General features: G+C 56.9%; 1 protein-coding gene across 2 annotated transcripts; it reads right to left on the bottom strand.

Annotated features, from left to right (window-relative positions):
* Nucleotides 1–1,123: 1,123 nt before the first annotated feature.
* On the bottom strand, nt 1,124–16,672 carry LOC308565345 (interferon-induced transmembrane protein 3-like). 2 transcript variants are annotated; one of them, XM_081154389.1, is made up of 4 exons: nt 16,475–16,672; nt 5,174–5,268; nt 2,986–3,492; nt 1,124–2,409 (listed from the first exon to the last, which is right to left on the bottom strand). In XM_081154389.1, exons 3-4 carry the CDS (start codon nt 3,169–3,171, stop codon nt 2,236–2,238), a joined length of 360 nt encoding a protein of 119 aa, XP_081010515.1. In that variant the 5' UTR covers nt 3,172–3,492; nt 5,174–5,268; nt 16,475–16,672; the 3' UTR covers nt 1,124–2,235. The 2 variants fall into 2 exon arrangements, with proteins under 2 accessions (XP_081010515.1, XP_081010514.1); XM_081154388.1 differs by lacking the exon at nt 5,174–5,268.
* Between the last annotated feature and the right edge of the window lie 2,243 nt (nt 16,673–18,915).

Genomic DNA, 18,915 nt, shown 5'->3' with positions numbered 1-18,915 from the left:
CCGCGGTGCGGGGAGAGGCCGCCGCGCGGGGAGAGGCCGCGGTGCGGGGAGAGGCCGCGGTGCGGGGAGAGGCCGCGGTGCGGGGAGAGGCCGCCGCGCGGGGAGAGGCCGCGGTGCGGGGAGACGACGCTGCGCGGGGAGGGGCCGCGGTGCGGGGAGGGGCCGCGGTGCGGGGAGGGGCCGCGGTGCGGGGAGGGGCCGCGGTGCGGGGAGAGGCCGCCGCGCGGGGAGAGGCCGCGGTGCGGGGAGACGACGCTGCGCGGGGAGAGGCCGCCGCGCGGGGAGAGGCCGCGGTGCGGGGAGGGGCCGCCGCGCGGGGAGGGGCCGCGGTGCGGGGAGGGGCCGCGGTGCGGGGAGAGGCCGCGGTGCGGGGAGAGGCCGCCGCGCGGGGAGAGGCCGCGGTGCGGGGAGAGGCCGCGGTGCGGGGAGAGGCCGCCGCGCGGGGAGAGGCCGCGGTGCGGGGAGAGGCCGCGGTGCGGGGAGAGGCCGCCGCGCGGGGAGAGGCCGCGGTGCGGGGAGACGACGCTGCGCGGGAGGCCGGGACCTCAGAGCCGGGACCCCAGAGCCGGAGGGGCGACGACGCCCCGAGATCCCCCGCCCCCGCCGCTCTCGGGCCCCGCCCAGCCTCCACCGCACCCACCGTCCCAGCCACGCCCGCCCTGGGCCGGGTGACGCCTGGTCCGCCGGCACCCGGGCCACAGCTGCTGGCGGGGCTCCCAGGACTCAGGCCGCTCGCTGTCCCTCCGACTGAACACTGTCCCTCCCCGGACACTGGCTGCCCCGCCTGCAGTCGGGCCCGCGGGAAGCCCCGGCGCGCGTGTAATTTTTCCGGAGCCCGAGGTCACGGGCGCCTTGCTGGCTGCAGGCGGGGTCTCCCCGCAGCACCTGCGCCCCAGTCGCCGCGGCTCAGGGCTCCTTCCCGCCGAGCGCGCCCTGCCCGCGCCCCTCGGGGGTACGCCCGCCCCGGGCGGGGTCGCGTGGCGGCGCCCCCCTCCGTCCTGCCGGGCGCAAATCCTTCCCCAACCCCGAGGGGGGTTCTCCCACCTCAGGACCATCTTCCCTGGGCCTGAGCCCCCTCGTGCTCACCGGGGGACCCGGGAACAGGGGCGCCCTTGGAGGCATCGCCTACCACAGACGAAGCACCCACGTTTGGCCCAGGAGTTGGGTGCTGCAGGGGGTGTCGCAAAGGGGGTGTGGGGGTTTGGGTTGTCCGCCCCTCGTGGGTGCCCCGACTGAACGGAGAGCCCATCGGGAACAGCTGCCGCCCACAGACCACAGCAAGGGACTGACTTCGCCCCACAGCTGGAACCCGGGGAGGCCAGGCCCCCAAAGGGCAAGGCCCATGGAGACATGGGTTCACCTCGCTGACACCAGCCTGTGGTCACCTGGACTTCGCCAGCCTCTCAGGGCCACTGTGCAGGGAGTGGGGGGTCAAGCTGAGGACAGCTCCATTCCCATGTGCATCCCGGGCCCTGGCAAAGGCTCACCCCCAAAGCCCGAGGGTGCCCACCGCCGGGAGACCCTCCTGGGCACTGGCAGCAGCTCCGGCCAGCAAGCCCAGCTGGTTTGGTGGGAGGATGGGTCCTTCCTCTCAGGGTTTCTGTCCATCGGGCTGAACACTCTGCCCCTCCCTGGCCACTGGCTGCACCTGCCCCTGTACCCTGCAGAGGAGCAAGAACAGAGCTGGGGGCTGGAGGAGGCAGGAGGACACAGCAATGGTGGGACCGCCCAGGAGGGGCTGCAGGGTCGGGGCTCCATCCCTGCACCCCACATGCAAACCCCATGGCCTCCCAGAGGACTCGCCTGCCGCACTCACCCAGCACCACTGCTCCCAGCCAGCCCAGAGGCAGGGAGGCTTGTCCTCGGGCCCAAGGGTGCTCTGGACCCAGTGCCCCTTGGGTCAGGGCTTAGGCACTGGAGGGAGGGACCCCCATCCTAGGACCATGGTCCAGCTGCTGCTCCCAGCGGGAGGCCAGGAACATCTCAGAAAGTGTCGGGCCCCTCTCAGAGCAGCAAGCAGGTAGGAGAGGGGGGTGCTGGGGCTGTCTCAGGGGCAGGCTGGGGACCCCCGCAGTGCCCTGCCCAGGAAATGTCAGCATCGTCACATACAAGTGCACTTTATTGAGTTCAGCTGCACATAGCTCTATTCTGTACAAAGTGCTGGGTACAGGGATGGGCCCCCAGGGCAGGGTTCACAGAGGGTGGGGGGACTTGGTCACATGCCCTAGGTGGGGACTAGTACCCCCTCCCCATTGCATGGAAGAATCCAGGGAGCACAAACACCAGAAGAACAATGACTCCGATGGTGGAAAGGATGCCCAAGACCAGGGCCCAGATGTTCAGGCTCTTGGCAGTGGATGCATACCGCTGGGCCCCGAACATGTCTCCCACCATCTTCCGGTCCCTAGACTGGGGGAGAAGAGATGGTGAGCGGGGCTGGAGCAGGTCCTGGGGAGAGCCAGGTGCTATGACTCCCCTGGCTGGTCCCTGCCCAGACCAGGTTCCACCTGCCCTCAGACAGATCAGGGACCCTCCCATCCCTGTTCCCTGGAGACTGAGCAGGACAGGGCCAGGCACACCCGTCCCTCACAGACTCCACCTGTCCAGGGGTCTCAGGGCTCCTCCTCCCCCTGCCCTGGCCCCTTGGCTGTCCTCTCACCCCACCCTGAGTCAGCATCTTTAAGGACCTTTCCTTCTCTGGACCAGACTTAAGGTTTGAGCCAGATGTGTGAAGGGTGTAATTTCTCTACTTAGGGTGGAAGGGGGGCTCCTGGGGATGGTGGAGACAGAGCTGACCCTCCCACCCACTTGCCCGTCCATGCAACCCCACCGCAAACCCTCCCTGGGAATGAACCCCACCCAACCACACACATCCACACAGAAAAGCATTCTCACTAGGGGTCCCCAGTGCCAAGGGCCATCTGGGCAGCAGACCCCTGTGGGCTCACACACACTTTCTGGAGAAGCCCCCAGGCACACACCCACCTTCACGGAGTAGGCGAAGGCCACAAAGCCCAGGCAGCAGGTGTTGAAGAAGAGCGTGTTGAACAGGGACCAGACGATGTGGTCAGGCACAACCGTCTCTGTCTGGATGTTGACCACGGTGGACATCATGGGCCCTGAGTTCTGGAGACCCCCCAGGTTGACCACCTCATGTTCCTGCTTGATCATCTCTGGCTTTGGGGAGCAGCTGTGGTCCCAGGTGAAGCAGGTGGAAGCTTCCTGAAGCAGAGACCTGAGCAGTGTGGGTGCAGATGCTGGGACAGTGCTCAGGATCCCTCCCTCTTTAAGGCAGTTTTGATTTCTCAGAAGTTTCTATTATCTGTCCTGTGTAAGTTGGTAATTGGCTGGTTACTAGGGGTGGTGAAGAATAGAATGAGTGTCTCATAAACTTTATGGCCTTGTTTTCCAGGCTGGGTCACAGAATTTCCGGTTTCAAGGTCCTGCTAGGGGCCCTTGTAGAGTGAAACAGCAGAGGCCTTGGCTGATGACCTTGCAGGGGTGAACACTTGAGTTAATTATTAATCTGATTATAGATACCTTGACTCTCTTTGTCTTATTTTAAATTTAATTTTTAAATTTTTACAGGGCAGAGGTTGTCACAAGTGCATGCCTGACCAGCAGTGTCACCGCCACCACCTGGACCTTGGCACAGCTCCTGACCTCCTACCTCAGACCTACCAAATCTGAACCTCAGGCTACCCCCCCACTCCTACCCCCACCCCAGCATCCGTTTTAAGAAATTGTCCAAATGATTCTGATGCCCAAGTTTGAGAACTCCTGACACAAAGAGATGTAAAATGCTTATGAGTAGATGGATTAAATTTGGGTCTTACTAGCCCTGGTAGACATTAAGTTTGGTGTCAGCCTGTGGTTGTTGCAGGGTGACGGCTGTCACTGTAGTGTTCTAGAACCACTTTCCGTCATGTGCACAGAACCTGAGTGACCGTGTCACTTTGAGGAGCTGTTCACCTGAGGGCAGGTGAGCCCAAGGTGGTTCTGCCAAGTCTGCAATGTCTCCTCACCTCCAGTGTCTTCTCCAGCTTGGTCACAGAGCTCACAGAGAGCCAGGGTAGCTGTAACTAGGTGTCTTATTACAGCCATTTTCAAGTTTTTCTGAGACCTCAAAAGAGTTTATTTTTTAATAAAAGAAACAGAGCCCAGCTGGTGGGGTTCAGTGGTTGAGCATCAGCCCATGAGCCAAGCAAGAAGTCAAGGTTGGATTCCCAGCCAGGGCACGTGCCTGGGTTTTGGGCTCCATCCCCAGTAGGGGGCGATGTACTGGGGGTGTTTCTCTCTCTCATCACTGATGTTTCTTTTTCTTTTTTTAGTTTTGTTTTTTTAATATATCTTTATTGATTTCAGAGAGAGGAAAGGAGAGGGAGAGAGAGAGAGATAGAAACATCAATGATGAGAGAGTCATTGATCAAGCCCTGGTCGCCTGGATCAACCGCTGAGCCAGGCCCGGCGGGGCTCATCACTGATGTCTCTCTCTTTCTCTCTCCCCCTCTCCCTTCCTCTCTCCCTCAAATCAACAAATTATATATATATATGCTAGTTTTTTTTTAAAGGAAACAGCGGGTCTCATGAGCATGCTGGGGACAGGCTTTGGGGATGGCATGCTGCAGTTTTCATCAAACCGGCCCCACTCCCACGTCCAGATCCATACGGGGCCGCCACGGCCGAGGTTCCCCTCTCCCCACCCGCAGACTGCTACAGCCTCCATCGGGACCTGAGGCGGGGGTTCTTCCCTCCCCCAAGTCGGGTGCTGCGACCCCACCGCCGCGTGGTGGTCCCCGAGGACCAGCACGCACAGCCCCTGGGCCACCAGAACCGAGTGGGGCAGGTGGGTGCGGATGCGAAGGACCGCACCCCCCACAAGGTCGGGCGGCTGCGGGGGCTGCGCTGCTGAGAAGGGGGTCGCAGGGCTGCGTCTCTGCCGAGTAGTTGCCAGGAGCGGACGTGAGCCCTCAGCCGGCGGTCAGCGCTGTTTCCCCAAGCGCGGGGCAGGGGGCGCGGGGGGCGGGGAGATGGGCGGGGTCATGGGCGGGGCCAGGCCGGCGGCGGGCGGGGCCGGCGGCGGGGGGCGGGGCGGGGGCAGCGCCCTCCGATTCCGAGCCTCTTTTCTCCTCCGCGCAGGACCCTTTTCCGCGCGGGCGCTGCCCCTCCTGACCTTCATGTATTCTGGACGCTGCTGACCTGCCGGCCTTCTGTGCTGCAGAGTCCGCCACCCCGCGGCACCGCTTTACTCTTCCGAGGTATCTGTGGCTACACACGCAGTTTAATATACTTGAAGTTATCGGTATTTCCCTTGAGTTGTTAGTGCTTCTTGTGTCTTTCTTAAGAAATCCTTTCCTACTTCAAGATGACTAGAGCCCTGGCCGGCGTGCTCAGTGGTTAGAGCCAGCCTGTGCAGGAAGGGCCCAGGGTTCGACTCCCAGTCACGGGCACCTACCTGGGCTGCAGGCTTAGTCCCTGCCCCGACCGGCACCTGTGGGAAGCAACCAATCGTGTGTCTGTGTCACATCCATGCTTCCCCTCTCTCCCCTCCTCCCTCCCTTCCACTCTCTCTAAGAAGCAATGGAGAGAGAAACAAGCTGGCGGGTAGGTAACAGCTGCACCTCCCGCCTCCCACAACCACATCCAAATTACAACTAAAATACAGAACCACCATCACTCGGAGCCTCCTGAAATCTGGCTGAACAGAAGCCCTACAACCAGGGAACTAAAGAAGCACCGAGGCCGGCAGGAGGGGTGGAGACGCGGGCGGATCGGGGCTGGATCCCGGAGACGGGCCGAAGGCCCACACCTGGTGTCCTGGGAGGGAATCTCGGCGGTGGGGGTTTCCCGGAGGAGGAAGGAGGGAGGGGTCCCAGCCCCACGTCAGGCCCCCCAGCCCAGGGCTTCAGGGCCGGGAAGAGACGTCCCCACAGCTTCGGGCTATGAAACCAGTGGGGACTGTCCCTGAGGGTTGTGGAGGCTGCGGGAGCCCAGCAGCTCCTCTCAAAGGGCCTGAGCACGGACTCACTCGGACGCTCCCTCTGAGCCCAGCGCCGGGCAGCAGCCTGAAAGGACCTGGCACACCCGGGGGGGGGGAACTGACCTGCCTGAAATTAGGCAAGAGCTGGAGGGGCAGCTTCCTCCCAGGCAGAAGGGCTGGCAGAGGCCATGGCTCCTGTGGCGAGTCCTCCCCGCATAGCCGGCAGGCAGGCGCCATGTTTGAGTCGCCAGCACCTGACTCCCACCTTTGGCCCCGCCCCGTGAGTCCCGGAGGCCCCGCCCTCCCCACCTGCAGGCTCATCCAGGCCATTTCCAGAGGCTTTTCTGTGCAAGTGGCCTCTCAAGCCTCATGCTTAGGACTTTCCTAAAATCTCTCAAACAAGCAGCAGCTGCCCCATAAGGGCTTGATAAGCGGCCCCGGGCCTGGCACTAGCGGCAGCCTGCACTGGCTCATAGCTGGGCCTCTCCTGGACAACGCCAAGCCCAGCACAAGTAGCAGCCAACTACAGTTTGCTGTATAGCTCATGCTGGGTGGCCCTGGGCAAGGCACTGGCACAGGCTGACTTTGCACCTCCCGGGAGACCCCACAGACAGCGCACCTGGTGGTCAGACTCGACCACTCTGGATTACAACCCTACCACATCCACAGGTGACACTCAAGGGGCACACTTGGTGAACACCAAAGCCCCACTGAAGTAAATCCTGTTCCATGGGGGTGTCTCCAGCACAGCAGCTCTTTGGCTGTAGTTGCAGCTTGTCCTCACAGCTGATTGGCCTGGGGGTCAATTCCTCCCAGTGACGCCAACAGCAACCAAAGCTCAAGTACAACAGGACAGTGCACACAGCCCACACAGGGGAGCACCTAGAAGGCCCAGCTCAGAGGACTGGGGAGGCTGAGCCACTGGGCCCCACAGGACACCTACTACACAAAGCCACTCTCCAAATTCCAGGAGACATAGCAGCTCTACCTAATACATAGAAACAAACACCTGGAAGCAGCCAAAATGTGGAGGCAAAGAAACATGTCACAAAAGAAAGAAGAGAAGAAATCTCTAGAAGAGGAACTAAATGAAATAGATCCAAGCAAGCTAACAGATACAGAGTTCAGAATTTTGTTTATAAGGATGTTTAAGCAGACTATTCGGGAAATAACTGAGAAAATCGATAACGTAATAAAGTACCAATTTGAAATGAAGGCTACACAAACTGAAATGAAGAATAATTTACAGGGAATCAACAGTAGAGTAGAGGACACTGAGAATCAAATCAGCAATTTGGAACATGAGGAAATAAAAACACCCAACCAAAAGAGCAAAAAGAAAAAAGAATCCAGAAATATGAAGATAGTATAAGGAGCCTCTGGGACAACTTCAAGAGGCCCAACATTCGTATTATTGGGGTACCAGAAGGGGAAGAAAGAGACCAAGGAATTGAAAACCTATTTGAAAAAATAATGACAGAAAACTTACCCTACCTGGGGAAAGAAATCGACTTACAAGTCCAGGAAGCACAGAGGGTTCCAAACAAGAGGAACCCAAAGAGGCCCACAGCAAGACACATCGTAATTAAAATGCCTAAGGCTAAAGACAAAGAGAGAATCTTAAAAGCAGCAAGAGAAAAGCAGTTAGTTACCTACAAGGGAGCCCCCATAAGACTGTCAGCTGATTTCTCAACAGAAACTTTGCAGGCCAGAAGAGAGTGGCAAGAAATATTCAAAGTGATGAAAAACATGGAACTACAACCAAGATTGCTCTACGTAGCAAAGCTATCATTTAGAATTGAAGGTCAGATAAAGAGCTTCTCAGACGAGGAAAAGCTAAAGGAGTTCATCACCACCAGACCGGCACTACAGGAAAAGTTGAAGGGTCTTCTTTAACAAGAAGCTAATGAACAGAAGAATCTGATGAACTAAATAGGTCCAGAGACACTGACGCATGTTAACAGACAATCATATTTCAGAGGAAAGAGGGAAGGGGGGTGGAGGGTGGGAAGAGATTAACCAAAGAAGTTATATGCATATATGCATACACCATGGACACAGTCAATAACGGGGTGAAGGCCTGGGGAGAGGGTGGTAGCGAAGTGGAGGGGGTCAATTAGGGGGGAAAATGGGACACCTGTAATACTCTCAACAATAAAGGTAAATTAAAAAAAAAAAAAAAGCAATGGAAAACTATCCTCACTCCTCCCGTGAGGATTAAATTTAAAAAAATAAAAAGAGCCCAGCCGTCGTGGCTCAGCAGTTGAGCATTGACCTAGGATCCAGGAGATCGCTGTTCGACTCCAGGTCAGGGCCCATGCCCATAACCCGATCCGCAGTCGGGGACGTGCAGGAGGCAGTCAATCAATGACTCTCTCGTTGATGTTTCTCTCTCTCCCTCTCCCTTCCTCTCTCTCTAAAATCAATAAAAATATGTATATTTTTAAAGATCATGAATATGTTCTTCTATATCATTTCCTAATGCTTTCCGGCTCTGCCTGCATGTTTGAGTCTCTAGTCCAGCTGGAACGGATCTTTGAGGATGGGTTCAGGTTGGAGCACAATTCACTGTCTCCCTTTGTATAAATTCTGTTGTCCCAGCACTATACATTGAAAAGTCCCTGCTTTTCCCATGGCTGGGACATGCTACCTTGGTCTCAAATCCAGCGTCCTTTCAGACGAGGGTAAGTTTCCGGGATCTCTGTTCTGTTCCACTTGTTAATTAACGTTCTCCTGTGTCCCCCCACTGACCTGGCGCTGTCTTAATTACGAAGGGTCACAATATGCCCTGATACCCCGCCAGGTTCTCCACCTTGGAGCACTTGCTGTTTCAGCTGTTCTGGTGTCTTGCAAATGTGGCCTTCACTGCGCCCCCTCCTGGCTGAGAGCCAGTTATGCAAACTGCCCTCCCACTGCCCTCAGTAGTCCTGGCCCTCACCTGCCCTGCTCTTCAGTCTCCTGGAAGTGCTTATAACCTTCTGACAGCTGGGAATCGTTTATACTGTTCAATGTGTCTCTGTATGTCTCCCCTTCCGGAATGAGAACTCTCAAGGCAGTCATGGTGGGTTTTATTTTTATGTATTCATTTACTTCTACCCTCACTGGAGAGTATGTTCATTGATTTTAGAGAGAGAAAGAGAGAGAGAAGCATCGGTCGGTTGCCTCTTGTACGAGCCCCGACTGGGGATTGAACCTGCAGCCTCTCGGTGTAACTGGTGGGATGACGCTCCGACCAGCCGAGCCACAGGCCAGGGCAGTCGTGGGGGGTTCATTCTCTGATGTACCCCAGTACCAGGCAAGGTCAATAACTGTGGAATTGAATTTGTATTGCCATATACATCTTGGAATCAGCATTTTAAGTTCCACAAACACTTGGTTGGGGTTTGGATAGAAATCTCTTTGTTCTATAAATCAGTTTGGAAAGACTTAACGAATCCAGCAGAGTCCACATGGAACCTCCTAAGCCGTGGACGCGGCTCTCCACCCACCTGCAGCTTCTTCAACGTCCCCAGCGATGTCCCGTGATTCCTCCTACTTGATATTTTGCATTACCCCTGGATTGCCTATGAAATTTTAGTTTTCCAGCTAGTTGCTAATATGTAGAATTAGAGTAGAATCTTCCACATATATTTTGAATCCGACAACTTTGCTAAACTCCCTGTTCACCATCAGAACTTGTAGATTCTCTAGACACACACACCCACCCACAGCAGTGTCATCTGTGAATAAAGACAGTTTTGTTCCTTTGGTTACAAACTTCCCCAGCTCACCAGCCACATCCAGGCTGATTCGCAGTGGTGGTGCCCGTGGGCGTCTCTGTGTCCCATTGACTCCATTACTGCCCAAGGTTTTTGGTAGAGGCTCTTATCAGATTATCAGTGTTCCCGTCTCTTCCTGAACAGCTAAGACGTCTTCTTAAGAACAGAAATTAAATTTTACAGAATGCCTCTTGTGCATCCGTTGACTTAATCACATGCGTTCTTGTTTTTTTCTCACCCAAGGACATGCTTAGAGACAGGAAGGGGGAGGGAGGGAGAGAGAGAGAGAGAGAGAAACATTGATATGAGAGAGAAACATCAATCGGTTACCTTCTGTACACATCTCAACCGAGGGTCGAGCCGGCAAACTTTCAGTACACAGGACAACGCTCAACGAACTGAGCCACTCTGGCCAGGGCTGCACTGTATTTTTACCATGTTAACATGTGAACGTCCCTTGGGTGCCCGAGAGCACTTGTGGTTTTGGGAAGAAGAACACAATTTACTGTCGGGAAGGGAGGGGGCCAGAGGACTAAAGGCCCCAAGATCACCTTCCCCACCCCCACCCCCAGCTGGCTCCTCCTGTCCTGCATTCTCTTGGGTTCTCTTTGCATCTACTTGGCATCCATCAGTCATAAGTCCAGAGGAACAGCCGCTGTGGTTCACATTTCCCGTGACCCAGAGCCCAGTCTCAGTCACCTTCTTATCCAGCCGTCACACACCTCGTGGAAGTTTTCCAGGCCAATAGCACCTCAGGGCCAGGTGCCAGGCTGGGAGGGACAGCCCCTGTGCCCAAATCTGCTGGAATTATTCACACTGCCCCTCCTAGGGCTTTTCCCAGACCTGTCTTTCCTCCTGCTCTCCTCCCGCCTGCTGACCAGCCTGCCCTCCTCCCCGTGGCTGCAGGGTGTGTTGGGCCCTCATTTCTAGGGCTCTGCGAATAACATCAAGCTTTTCAGTGGCAGTGACCGCTGTGTCCTCACTTGGTCACCTTTATAAATTAAGACTCAGACACAAAACACCCCTTTGGCCTCATGAGCTGCAGGTTCAGGGCAGATCGTGTCCTGTGGGGCAGATCGTGTCCTGCGGTGTTAAGGGGACCACAGGGAGTGCAGAGCACCAGACCTCGGTGGGCCTGCCACCACCCAGTGGAAGTGCGGCCCACCACACACTGCACACAATTAGAAATTGTTTTTAAAAAGGAATCTCATGAAATAGAATTGGTCCCATGTCTTGCTGTTCAAGGAACAAGGAACTTTCTCTGTGCTGCAGGCAGGGCATGTGGATTCTAACAATAAATAGGAAAAAACAAATTTTAATCAGCTGGGAGTAGGAGAGAGCTCCAGTTCTCTATCAAACATGACATAAGGTGTCCAACTGAGGTGACGACCAAGTATGGCCCCGAAAGGCAGCACAAGTATTATGGGATAGATCAGGTGGCTAATTAACAGGAATATTATGTTATTTTCTACATTTTGTATGTTTGTGGTGTTTGTCAGATTTTCAAACTTGTAGTTTGTCTTTTTTTCTCTAAGTAAATGTTCACTTTCGCCCCAATTTTGTTTCTGTAAGTTTGTGTTCTCTCCTTTAGAGAGCCAACACCTGTGTATGCTTTGGGCCCCACAACCCCTGGAGCCAACTTGCCCCATGCCAGGTGGCTGACAGAGTCTCCTAGAATCCTGCGTCATCGGCTCCAACATGGGGATAAAGGAGCTACAGACCAGAAAGGTGCCCACGGCCCCAAATCCCAGCCAGAGGCAGGGCTGGCATGTGCACCTCAGACTCTAAAACCAGGGCTCTGTCCCTGGCTGGGCTACCTCAAGGCCTGGCCACCTCATTGGGGTTCACATCTGCCTGTCCTGCTCGACTGAGTGTTCCTTGGGTGCAGGGCTGGGTGTGTGTGACAAGGGGTGGCAATGTGGACTTAGTTCCTGCTGCTCTGCATCCTGGCTGTGCAACCCAGGCTGTGACTTAGCCCCTCTGAGCCTCGGTTTGCTGGTCTGTGAAGGGGGCCAGGATTTATTCCAGTCCATGCCTGCAGGTGGTGAGTGCTACAGTGTTCATGGTACCTCAGGGGTCCTGAGGGGCAGGGAGGGGAGCAGCCAGAGTTGTTCCAGGCCAGGAAGGGACTGGAGACAGGACCCAAACAGGACAGAGGTTACAGGCCAACTCCAGGGACCCCTCTCCAGAAGGGTAGGGACCCAGCCTCATCCTGGCCTGTGCTTTTCCAGTGACCCATGAGTTTGATCTGGGCCAGAGGGAAATGGTTTGGGCAGGCTGGGCCTCAGTGTAGGCACAGTGCAGTGGGGGCAGCTGGCACCTGCCTTGGGTGTCATCTGGAACACTTGGGTCCTAAGTTCTCCCCCTGGCCCAGAGCTCTGGTTGTGGACCGGGCTGGTGGCTAGTTCTGGAATGTGGTCCCTGGGGACCAGAGGTGGCCATATTCAGGTGTATGAAATCAGGGTACACACATTATTTATGTAGAGGGTGGTTTTTCCTTCCCACTATGAAATTTTTCAAAATGAAATTCAAAGCTGAATTCTACAGTAAGAGCCAAAGGTGTGTGGTGTCCCGAGGAAGCTTGAGATCAGCCACAGTGGGGTCTACACACCCTGGAAAGTGGCAAACACTACAAATCGAGCCTTTCCCGGGGAGCTGGCTGTGAACATTCAGCAGCACGGGCTGTTTTGGGGACTGCCCTGCACCCACCTCTCCTCATTTTCACAGCCCAGCCAGCCTGTCCCTACAGGGCTGCTTTCAGGTCAACCGGGGTGAAAGCTCCGCAAAAGGCAGGAGAGAAAGGCATCTGGGTGCGGCTCCAATCACAAAGTTAGAGGAGAAATTTTGATCCAGAATCTCCCTCCACACCCTCTGCTCCCACCCCTTCTCCTGGTGCCTTGGAGCAGGGTGTCCTGAGCGGCAGCCATGGACCCAGCCTGGGAACAATGTTGCCCTGGAATGGTCCAGAGGCTGCCCCCCTTCCCTGCACCCAGCATCTCCTCCTTACCAACCTAGGAAGTGCATGCCCCCCTCCCTCACCCCACATGCTGGGAGAAACATGGGACACCCACTGCAGTCTCATAGCCATGCCACTGCTGGCATCTGGTCTCTGACCACTTCCCCTCTGGTTCCCTCCACTGCAGCAGCAAACAGCCCTTGCTCACCCCAGGACCTTTGCACAGCCCTCTCCTCTGGCCAGACCCCTGGGGGCCTGGGCTCTCATCCATCCCTCTCCCTGGGAGGTTCCTTGGACTCCCGCCCCTCTCATCACAGTTTCTACAGCACACCCAGTGGCTTCCTCGCCTTACAAATGCGGAGGTTATCCTGCTTCCCTCCTGGTTTGTTTTTCCCCCTGCTGCACTCTGAGCTCCATGAGGACAGAGCCTGGTCCTTCTTGCCAGCTGTCCCCAACTCTTGGGGGGATTTAACCAACTTCCTCTTCCTAGGGGGGTGTGGGCTTGGAGAGAGCTGCCCAAACTGCCTGTGCCCCCAGCACCTCTGCACCCGGCTCTACTCTCCCTTGGCTGTTTAACAAATGGGGGTGTGTCCTGCAGCACTGGGATGGGGGTGTCCTTGGGGGGGTGTCCTGCAGCACTGGGATGGGGGTGCCCTTGGGGGGTGTCCTGCAGCACTGGGATGGGGGTGTCCTTGGGGGTGTCCTGCAGCACTGGGATGGGGTGCCCTTGGGGGGTGTCCTGTAGCACTGGGATGGGGGTACCCTTGGGGGTGTCCTGCAGCACTGGGATGGGGGTGTCCTTGGGGGTGTCCTGCAGCACTGGGATGGGGGAGCCCTTGGGGATGTCCTGCAGCACGGGATGGGGGTGTCCTTGGGGGTGTGTCCTGCAGCACTGGGATGGGGGTGTCCTTGGGGGTGTCCTGCAGCACGGGATGGGGGTGTCCTTGGGGGTGTCCTGCAGCACTGGGATGGGGGAGCCCTTGGGGATGTCCTGCAGCACTGGGATGGGGGTGTCCTTGGGGGTGTCCTGCAGCACGGGATGGGGGTGTCCTTGGGGGTGTCCTGCAGCACGGGATGGGGGTGTCCTTGGGGGGTGTCCTGCAGCACTGGGATGGGGTGTCCTGCCGCGCGGGGACTGGAGGGTATCCTGGGGTGTCCTACAGTGCTGAAGGACTCCGGGGTAACGCAGCAATCCCTTCCCGGGGCGCTGGCCCTGACCCGCGCCAGCAGCATCTTGCCCGGCCACCCGTTCCTCCCGCCATCTCTGCGGGTCTGCGGGTCGTCCCCAGGTGCGCGGGGCCAACAACCACAGGTTAAAACAGGGGCCCTCACCTTTGGGTCCAGCGACTCCCCTCCGGGCCCCTAAAGGCGCGCCCTAATTTGGGCTTCAGTCTGATCAGAAATGCGATGGGGACCAGTCAGGGTGAGCATTCTGATGGAGTCAGAGTTGCGGTCTTGTGGGGTCTAACGCCCCGCGCCGTCCTTGGGATTGCGGGGCTGAGGGCGGGGACCCGGACCCAGCTCCTCTGGGGGAGACCCCACTCCTCGCCCTCCTCTCTGCCCCCCACCCCTGGGGTGGCAGTTTTCCAGGCGGCCACCAGGTGGCGACGCAGGACCACGCCTGACTGGAGGGGTCACTGCGAGGCCGCGGGCTCTTCTGCCCCGAAGCGGGGGCGCCCGGCGGGGGAGGGTCTGCACCCCGCGGGCGGCCGCGGGACGGACCCGAGCCCTCGGTGAAGCTCGAGTACTGCGCTGGGAGGGCGACAACCTCCAGGAGGTCGCGGCGGTTGTCCTGGGTGGTGGCCGCAGAAAGGGGCGCGCGGGGGGCGGCGGGGGGGGGGTGGCGGCCCCGGGAGCCTGGGGGGCGGGGCGGGGGCTGCGGGCCTGGGGGCTGCGGGCCTGGGGGCGGGGCGCGGTCCTCAGGTCCGAGCTCCCTCCTTCCCAGGTTTCTCGCTTTTCCCCGAAGCCACGTGCGCGCGGGTCCGGGAAGCCCCGGGAGCGGCGGGGGGGGGGGGGGGGGGGGGGGGGGGGGGGAGAAGGAGGGCGGGGGGGGGGGGGGGGGAGAAGGAGGGCGGGGGGGGGCGGGGGCCCCGGCCGGGGGGGTTCGCTCGGCTTCTGCCGCGAAAGCGCCGAGACGGCGGCGGTTGGGCCCCGAGGTGCGGCGCAGCCGGTTGCGCGTGTTCCACGCACCACGAGGCCGCCGGTTCGATTCCCGGTCGGGGCACAGGCCCGGTTGTGGGCTCATCCCCAGCCTGGGGCGTGCAGGAGGCAGCGGATCCACGTTTCTCTCTCCTTCTCCCTTCCCCTCTGAAAAAATCAACAAAAACATATTTTTTTTTAATTAAAAAAAAAAAAGACGGCGGTTGGGTAGATGCTCCCCTCTGCACCACGACCCTGCTGAAAAAGAGGGAAGGGGAAGCAGCAAAAGGGACCCGAAGCCGGGGACCCAAGCAGGGACAGGGTGGGTCCATCGCAGAAGAGCAGCCCCAGGTGCCCAGGGCGGTTCCCTCAAGGCTGAGCCTCCGGGAAGTGGGAAGGCGCCTTCTGCAAACTTGCCCCGCACCTTGGGCCGCTTGGCCTGCCCGGTGGGACAGGCAGATCCCAGACCTACCAGAGGAGTGAGAATTCAGGGAGGGGGACCTGGTCCCTAACCAGGGGCCAGCAGGAGAGGAGGAGCCAGGGCGCTCTGGTGGCTAAACCTCCCCACCTCCCTTCCAGACTCCTTTTGAGGACTTTTTTCTGGTGATCAGCTTTAGGAGATGCAGACAGTATAATTACCACAATGTCCACCTTGAGGCAAAGGTCACGTCCCCATAGAAGAGTCACTTCCCTGGTCCTAGGCCATGCCCACAGCAGGGGTCACCTGGGCCTCCCCAGACCCCTGTGGGTGAACCCTGGCTGCAGCTGTTGCTGTGAGAAGGGCACTGTCCTTCATCTCTGACCCAGAGGCCTGTGTCTTCTGAAAGTGCAGGCTCACCTGACAGCTTGCAGGGGGGGTGAGATCTCAGACCCTTCAGCTCCTCAGGGAAGAACCTCCAAACTCTAGAGATAAGTGCTGGGGCCTTGCTCGCCCCACAGGCTCCCTTTCCCCACCCCAGCCTGTGTTCTCTTAACCAGTTACACCTGTTGCTGAGCTGCAGCCACCAGGCTGCCCCGCTCAGGAGCCTCACCCATCAGGAAGGGCTGGGCCTCCCACACAACCCTGAGTGTATCCTCCTGGGCTTGGGGGGAGGATGGGGGGCAGCTTTTGCTTCCTTCACACCCTGATGTGGACAAGAACAGTGTTCATTAGGCAAACTCTACGCTACCCAGTACCCGGCGCAGCCTAGCACAGGTCACTTCCGGTGGACAGCAGCACAAAGAGGCTCGGGGCTGTGAGAGCAGCAACCCGAAACACCCCCTGGTGAACATGAGGCTTTCCCAATACCAGTACCCATGGAGAAATCACCATACAGTTCAAGACCAGGGTGGCCAAGTGGGTAAGGAAAGGAGACCCTCTCAGGGGCTGTACACAGGAAACTCACTTCGGATAGAAAGGCATGGGGGCAGGGCAGAAAGCAAAGGGGTGGGAAAAGGTATTTCATGAAATTGGAAACAAACAAACAAACAAAAATCTGGGGTGGCAATACTTATAGCAGACAAGATATGATTTAAATCAAAGACTGTAACGAGAGACAAGGAAGGACCCAGCAATCCCGCTACTGGGTATTCATCTGAAGAAACCAAAACACTAACTGGAAAAGACACATGCACCCATGCACACATCGCAGCAGCACTTACAACAGCCCAGCTGCAGAGGCAGCCTCGGTGTCCACCAGCAGACGAGCAGATGAAGGAGTGATGCGTGTACACAGTGGAATATCACTTGGCCGTGAAGAAGAATGAAGTCTTGCCATTGGCAACAGCGTGGATGGACCTAGGGGCCTTTGCGCTGTGTGAAATAAGTCAGACAGAGAGCGACAAATGCCGGAGGATCTCCCCCACAGGTGGATTCTAAACAACAAAATGAACAGACAGACTCCTGGAGAACATTTTGACAGTGGCCAGAGGGGAGGGGCTCGGGGGCGGGTGAGAAAGGTGAAGGGATTAAAAAGCACCAACTGGCAGCTACAGAACGGTCTCGGGATGGACGGGAAGGACAGCACAGGGGATACAGTCAATAATATTGTAACACTGTGGGTGGTGTCAGACGGCCACTAGAGGTATCGGGGTGAACACTTAGTAAGTTGTGTCTAATCACTGCGTTGGGCACCTGTGTACACTAATACACTCGAGTTGAAAAATTAAAAATTGTTTAACTAAAGAAGAGAATCCTTTCCCGCACTGAGCTGCGTCTCAAAGAAATTGAACTAAAATTCTTAAGTGCAAGTCCAAAAAGTTTAAGAGCTAGGAAGAAAAACAGTCCCCAAGGGGCGGGGGCAGGACTTTGTCAGGGAAGGCCAAGGTCTGCTGCTGTTTCTGATTAAGCCGCCACAAGATTTCCGGGCTCTGTGCTGCCTGGCCGGCAGGCTGAGGCCTGGCTGGGAAGTGGGATGGATTCCTGCCCCGGGACCTGCCCAGACAGGGACAACCCTGGAGGTTTGCTGGTTCCTGGCAGTGAGGTCCCACATGAAACTGGATAGGAGGGTGCACTTGAGGGCTCCCTTTGACAGTCAAAAAAGGTTGTTTGTTTCTAAATCTTCCTCAGGGTTTTTTGTGGCTCCTCCTAGAGGGGAAGGGACAGGGCCTGGGCCCCCTTGTCACTTTCTGCCAGGCCTTCCCCTCTCTGCCTGTGGGTCCTGCAGCGTCCAGGGTTAGCTGAACACTCCCAGAGCCTCTCCTTTAAAAAGACCCAGTTACTGGGAGGAGGAAGATTTTCACATCACCGGGTCTACACTCACTGTTTAGAAAACAGGTCTCTGCACGTCTCAGAGATCTTCAGGCAAAGAAAGACCCAGGGCTTGCGCAGCGGTGACTCAGGGGTGGAGCATCAACCTAGGATCCAGAAGATCTCGGTTTGATTCCCGGTCAGGGCACATGCTCGGGTCGTGGGCTCCATCCCCAGGCAGGTGGCGTGCAGGAGGCAGCCGATCCATGACTCCCATCATTGATGTTTCTATCTCTCCCTCTCCCTTCCTCTCTCTGAAATCAATAAAAATATATATATATTTTAAAAATATATCTTTATTGATTTCAGAGAGAGGAAAGGAGAGGGAGAGAGAGAGATAGAAACAGCAATGAGAGAGTCATGGATCGGCTGCCTCCCCTGACTGGGGATCGAGCCCACAACCTGGGCATGTGCCCTGACCGGGAATCAAACCCCAATGGCCTGGATCCTAGGTCGATGTTAAACCGTTGAGCCACACCTGGCTGGGCAAAAATGTATATATTTTAAAAATCAGTTCAGCCCTGGTCAGGTAGCTCAGTTGGTTGGAGCATCGCCCCCATACACCAAGGTTGTGGGTTCTGTCCCCGGTGAGGGCACATACAAGAAGCGACCAATGATGCATAAATAAGTGGAACAGTAGATTGATCTTTCTTTCTCTCTCTCTCCCTTCCACTCTCTCCGAAAAGCAATGGAAAAAATGTCCTCGGGTGAGGGTTAAAAAAACAACAGAAAACACAACAAAAATAAAATACTGAGTAAGAAATTTACCCAAGTAGGTGCAAGATGTATGCTGAAACCTACAAAATCTTGTGAGAGGAACTGGAATATCTAGGAAACAGAAAGGCGTCTGGGGTTCACATAAGGCCCCTGGCACCCCGAGTCCAAAACTCCCATCTTGGTAGGAGCAGGAACTTGGCAACTGACAAACCACAAAGTAACCACAAGCCCCTGCCAAGCCCCAAAGGAACAGGGAGAACACCTGCAGCTACCCCAGGAACCACAGAAAGAGCACAAACAAGACTGAACCCTTTACCCAACTCCCCCCACCCCCACCCCCATCCAACTAAGCCCTATAAAAAGCAGTCTCTCCCTCCTGGGGTGGTGACTGCCCCTTGAGCCTCACCCCGCCTGCACCCAGGTGGTTTTCAATAAATCTGTTTTTTACTTTCAACAAGGCTTGTAGGCCTCTCCCTTGGCAAATCCCCCTAACCGTTTTCAGAAATGGATACGCTGACCCTAAAATGCATATGGAATTGTCAGGCCGAAACAATCTTGAGAAAGAACACTGTTGGGGACTCAAAGCTGTAGTAACCAGGGCGTGAGGACAGACATGTGGGCCAAAGGATAGAATTTA

Source organism: Miniopterus schreibersii (genome assembly GCF_964146895.1).
Source record: "Miniopterus schreibersii genome assembly, chromosome: 12".
Classification (NCBI taxonomy): domain Eukaryota; kingdom Metazoa; phylum Chordata; class Mammalia; order Chiroptera; family Miniopteridae; genus Miniopterus; species Miniopterus schreibersii.
Note: the sequence above shows the minus strand (reverse complement) of the source record. Positions and strands in the feature narration are given on the sequence as shown.

Coding starts and splice junctions, on each gene's coding strand:
- LOC308565345 (XM_081154389.1), bottom strand. CDS start 3,171: ATGATCAAGCAGGAACATGAGGTGGTCAACCTGGGGGGTCTCCAGAAC. Junction 2,410..2,985: donor CCTTCGCCTACTCCGTGAAG/GTGGGTGTGTGC, acceptor CTTCTCCCCCAG/TCTAGGGACCGGAAGATGGT.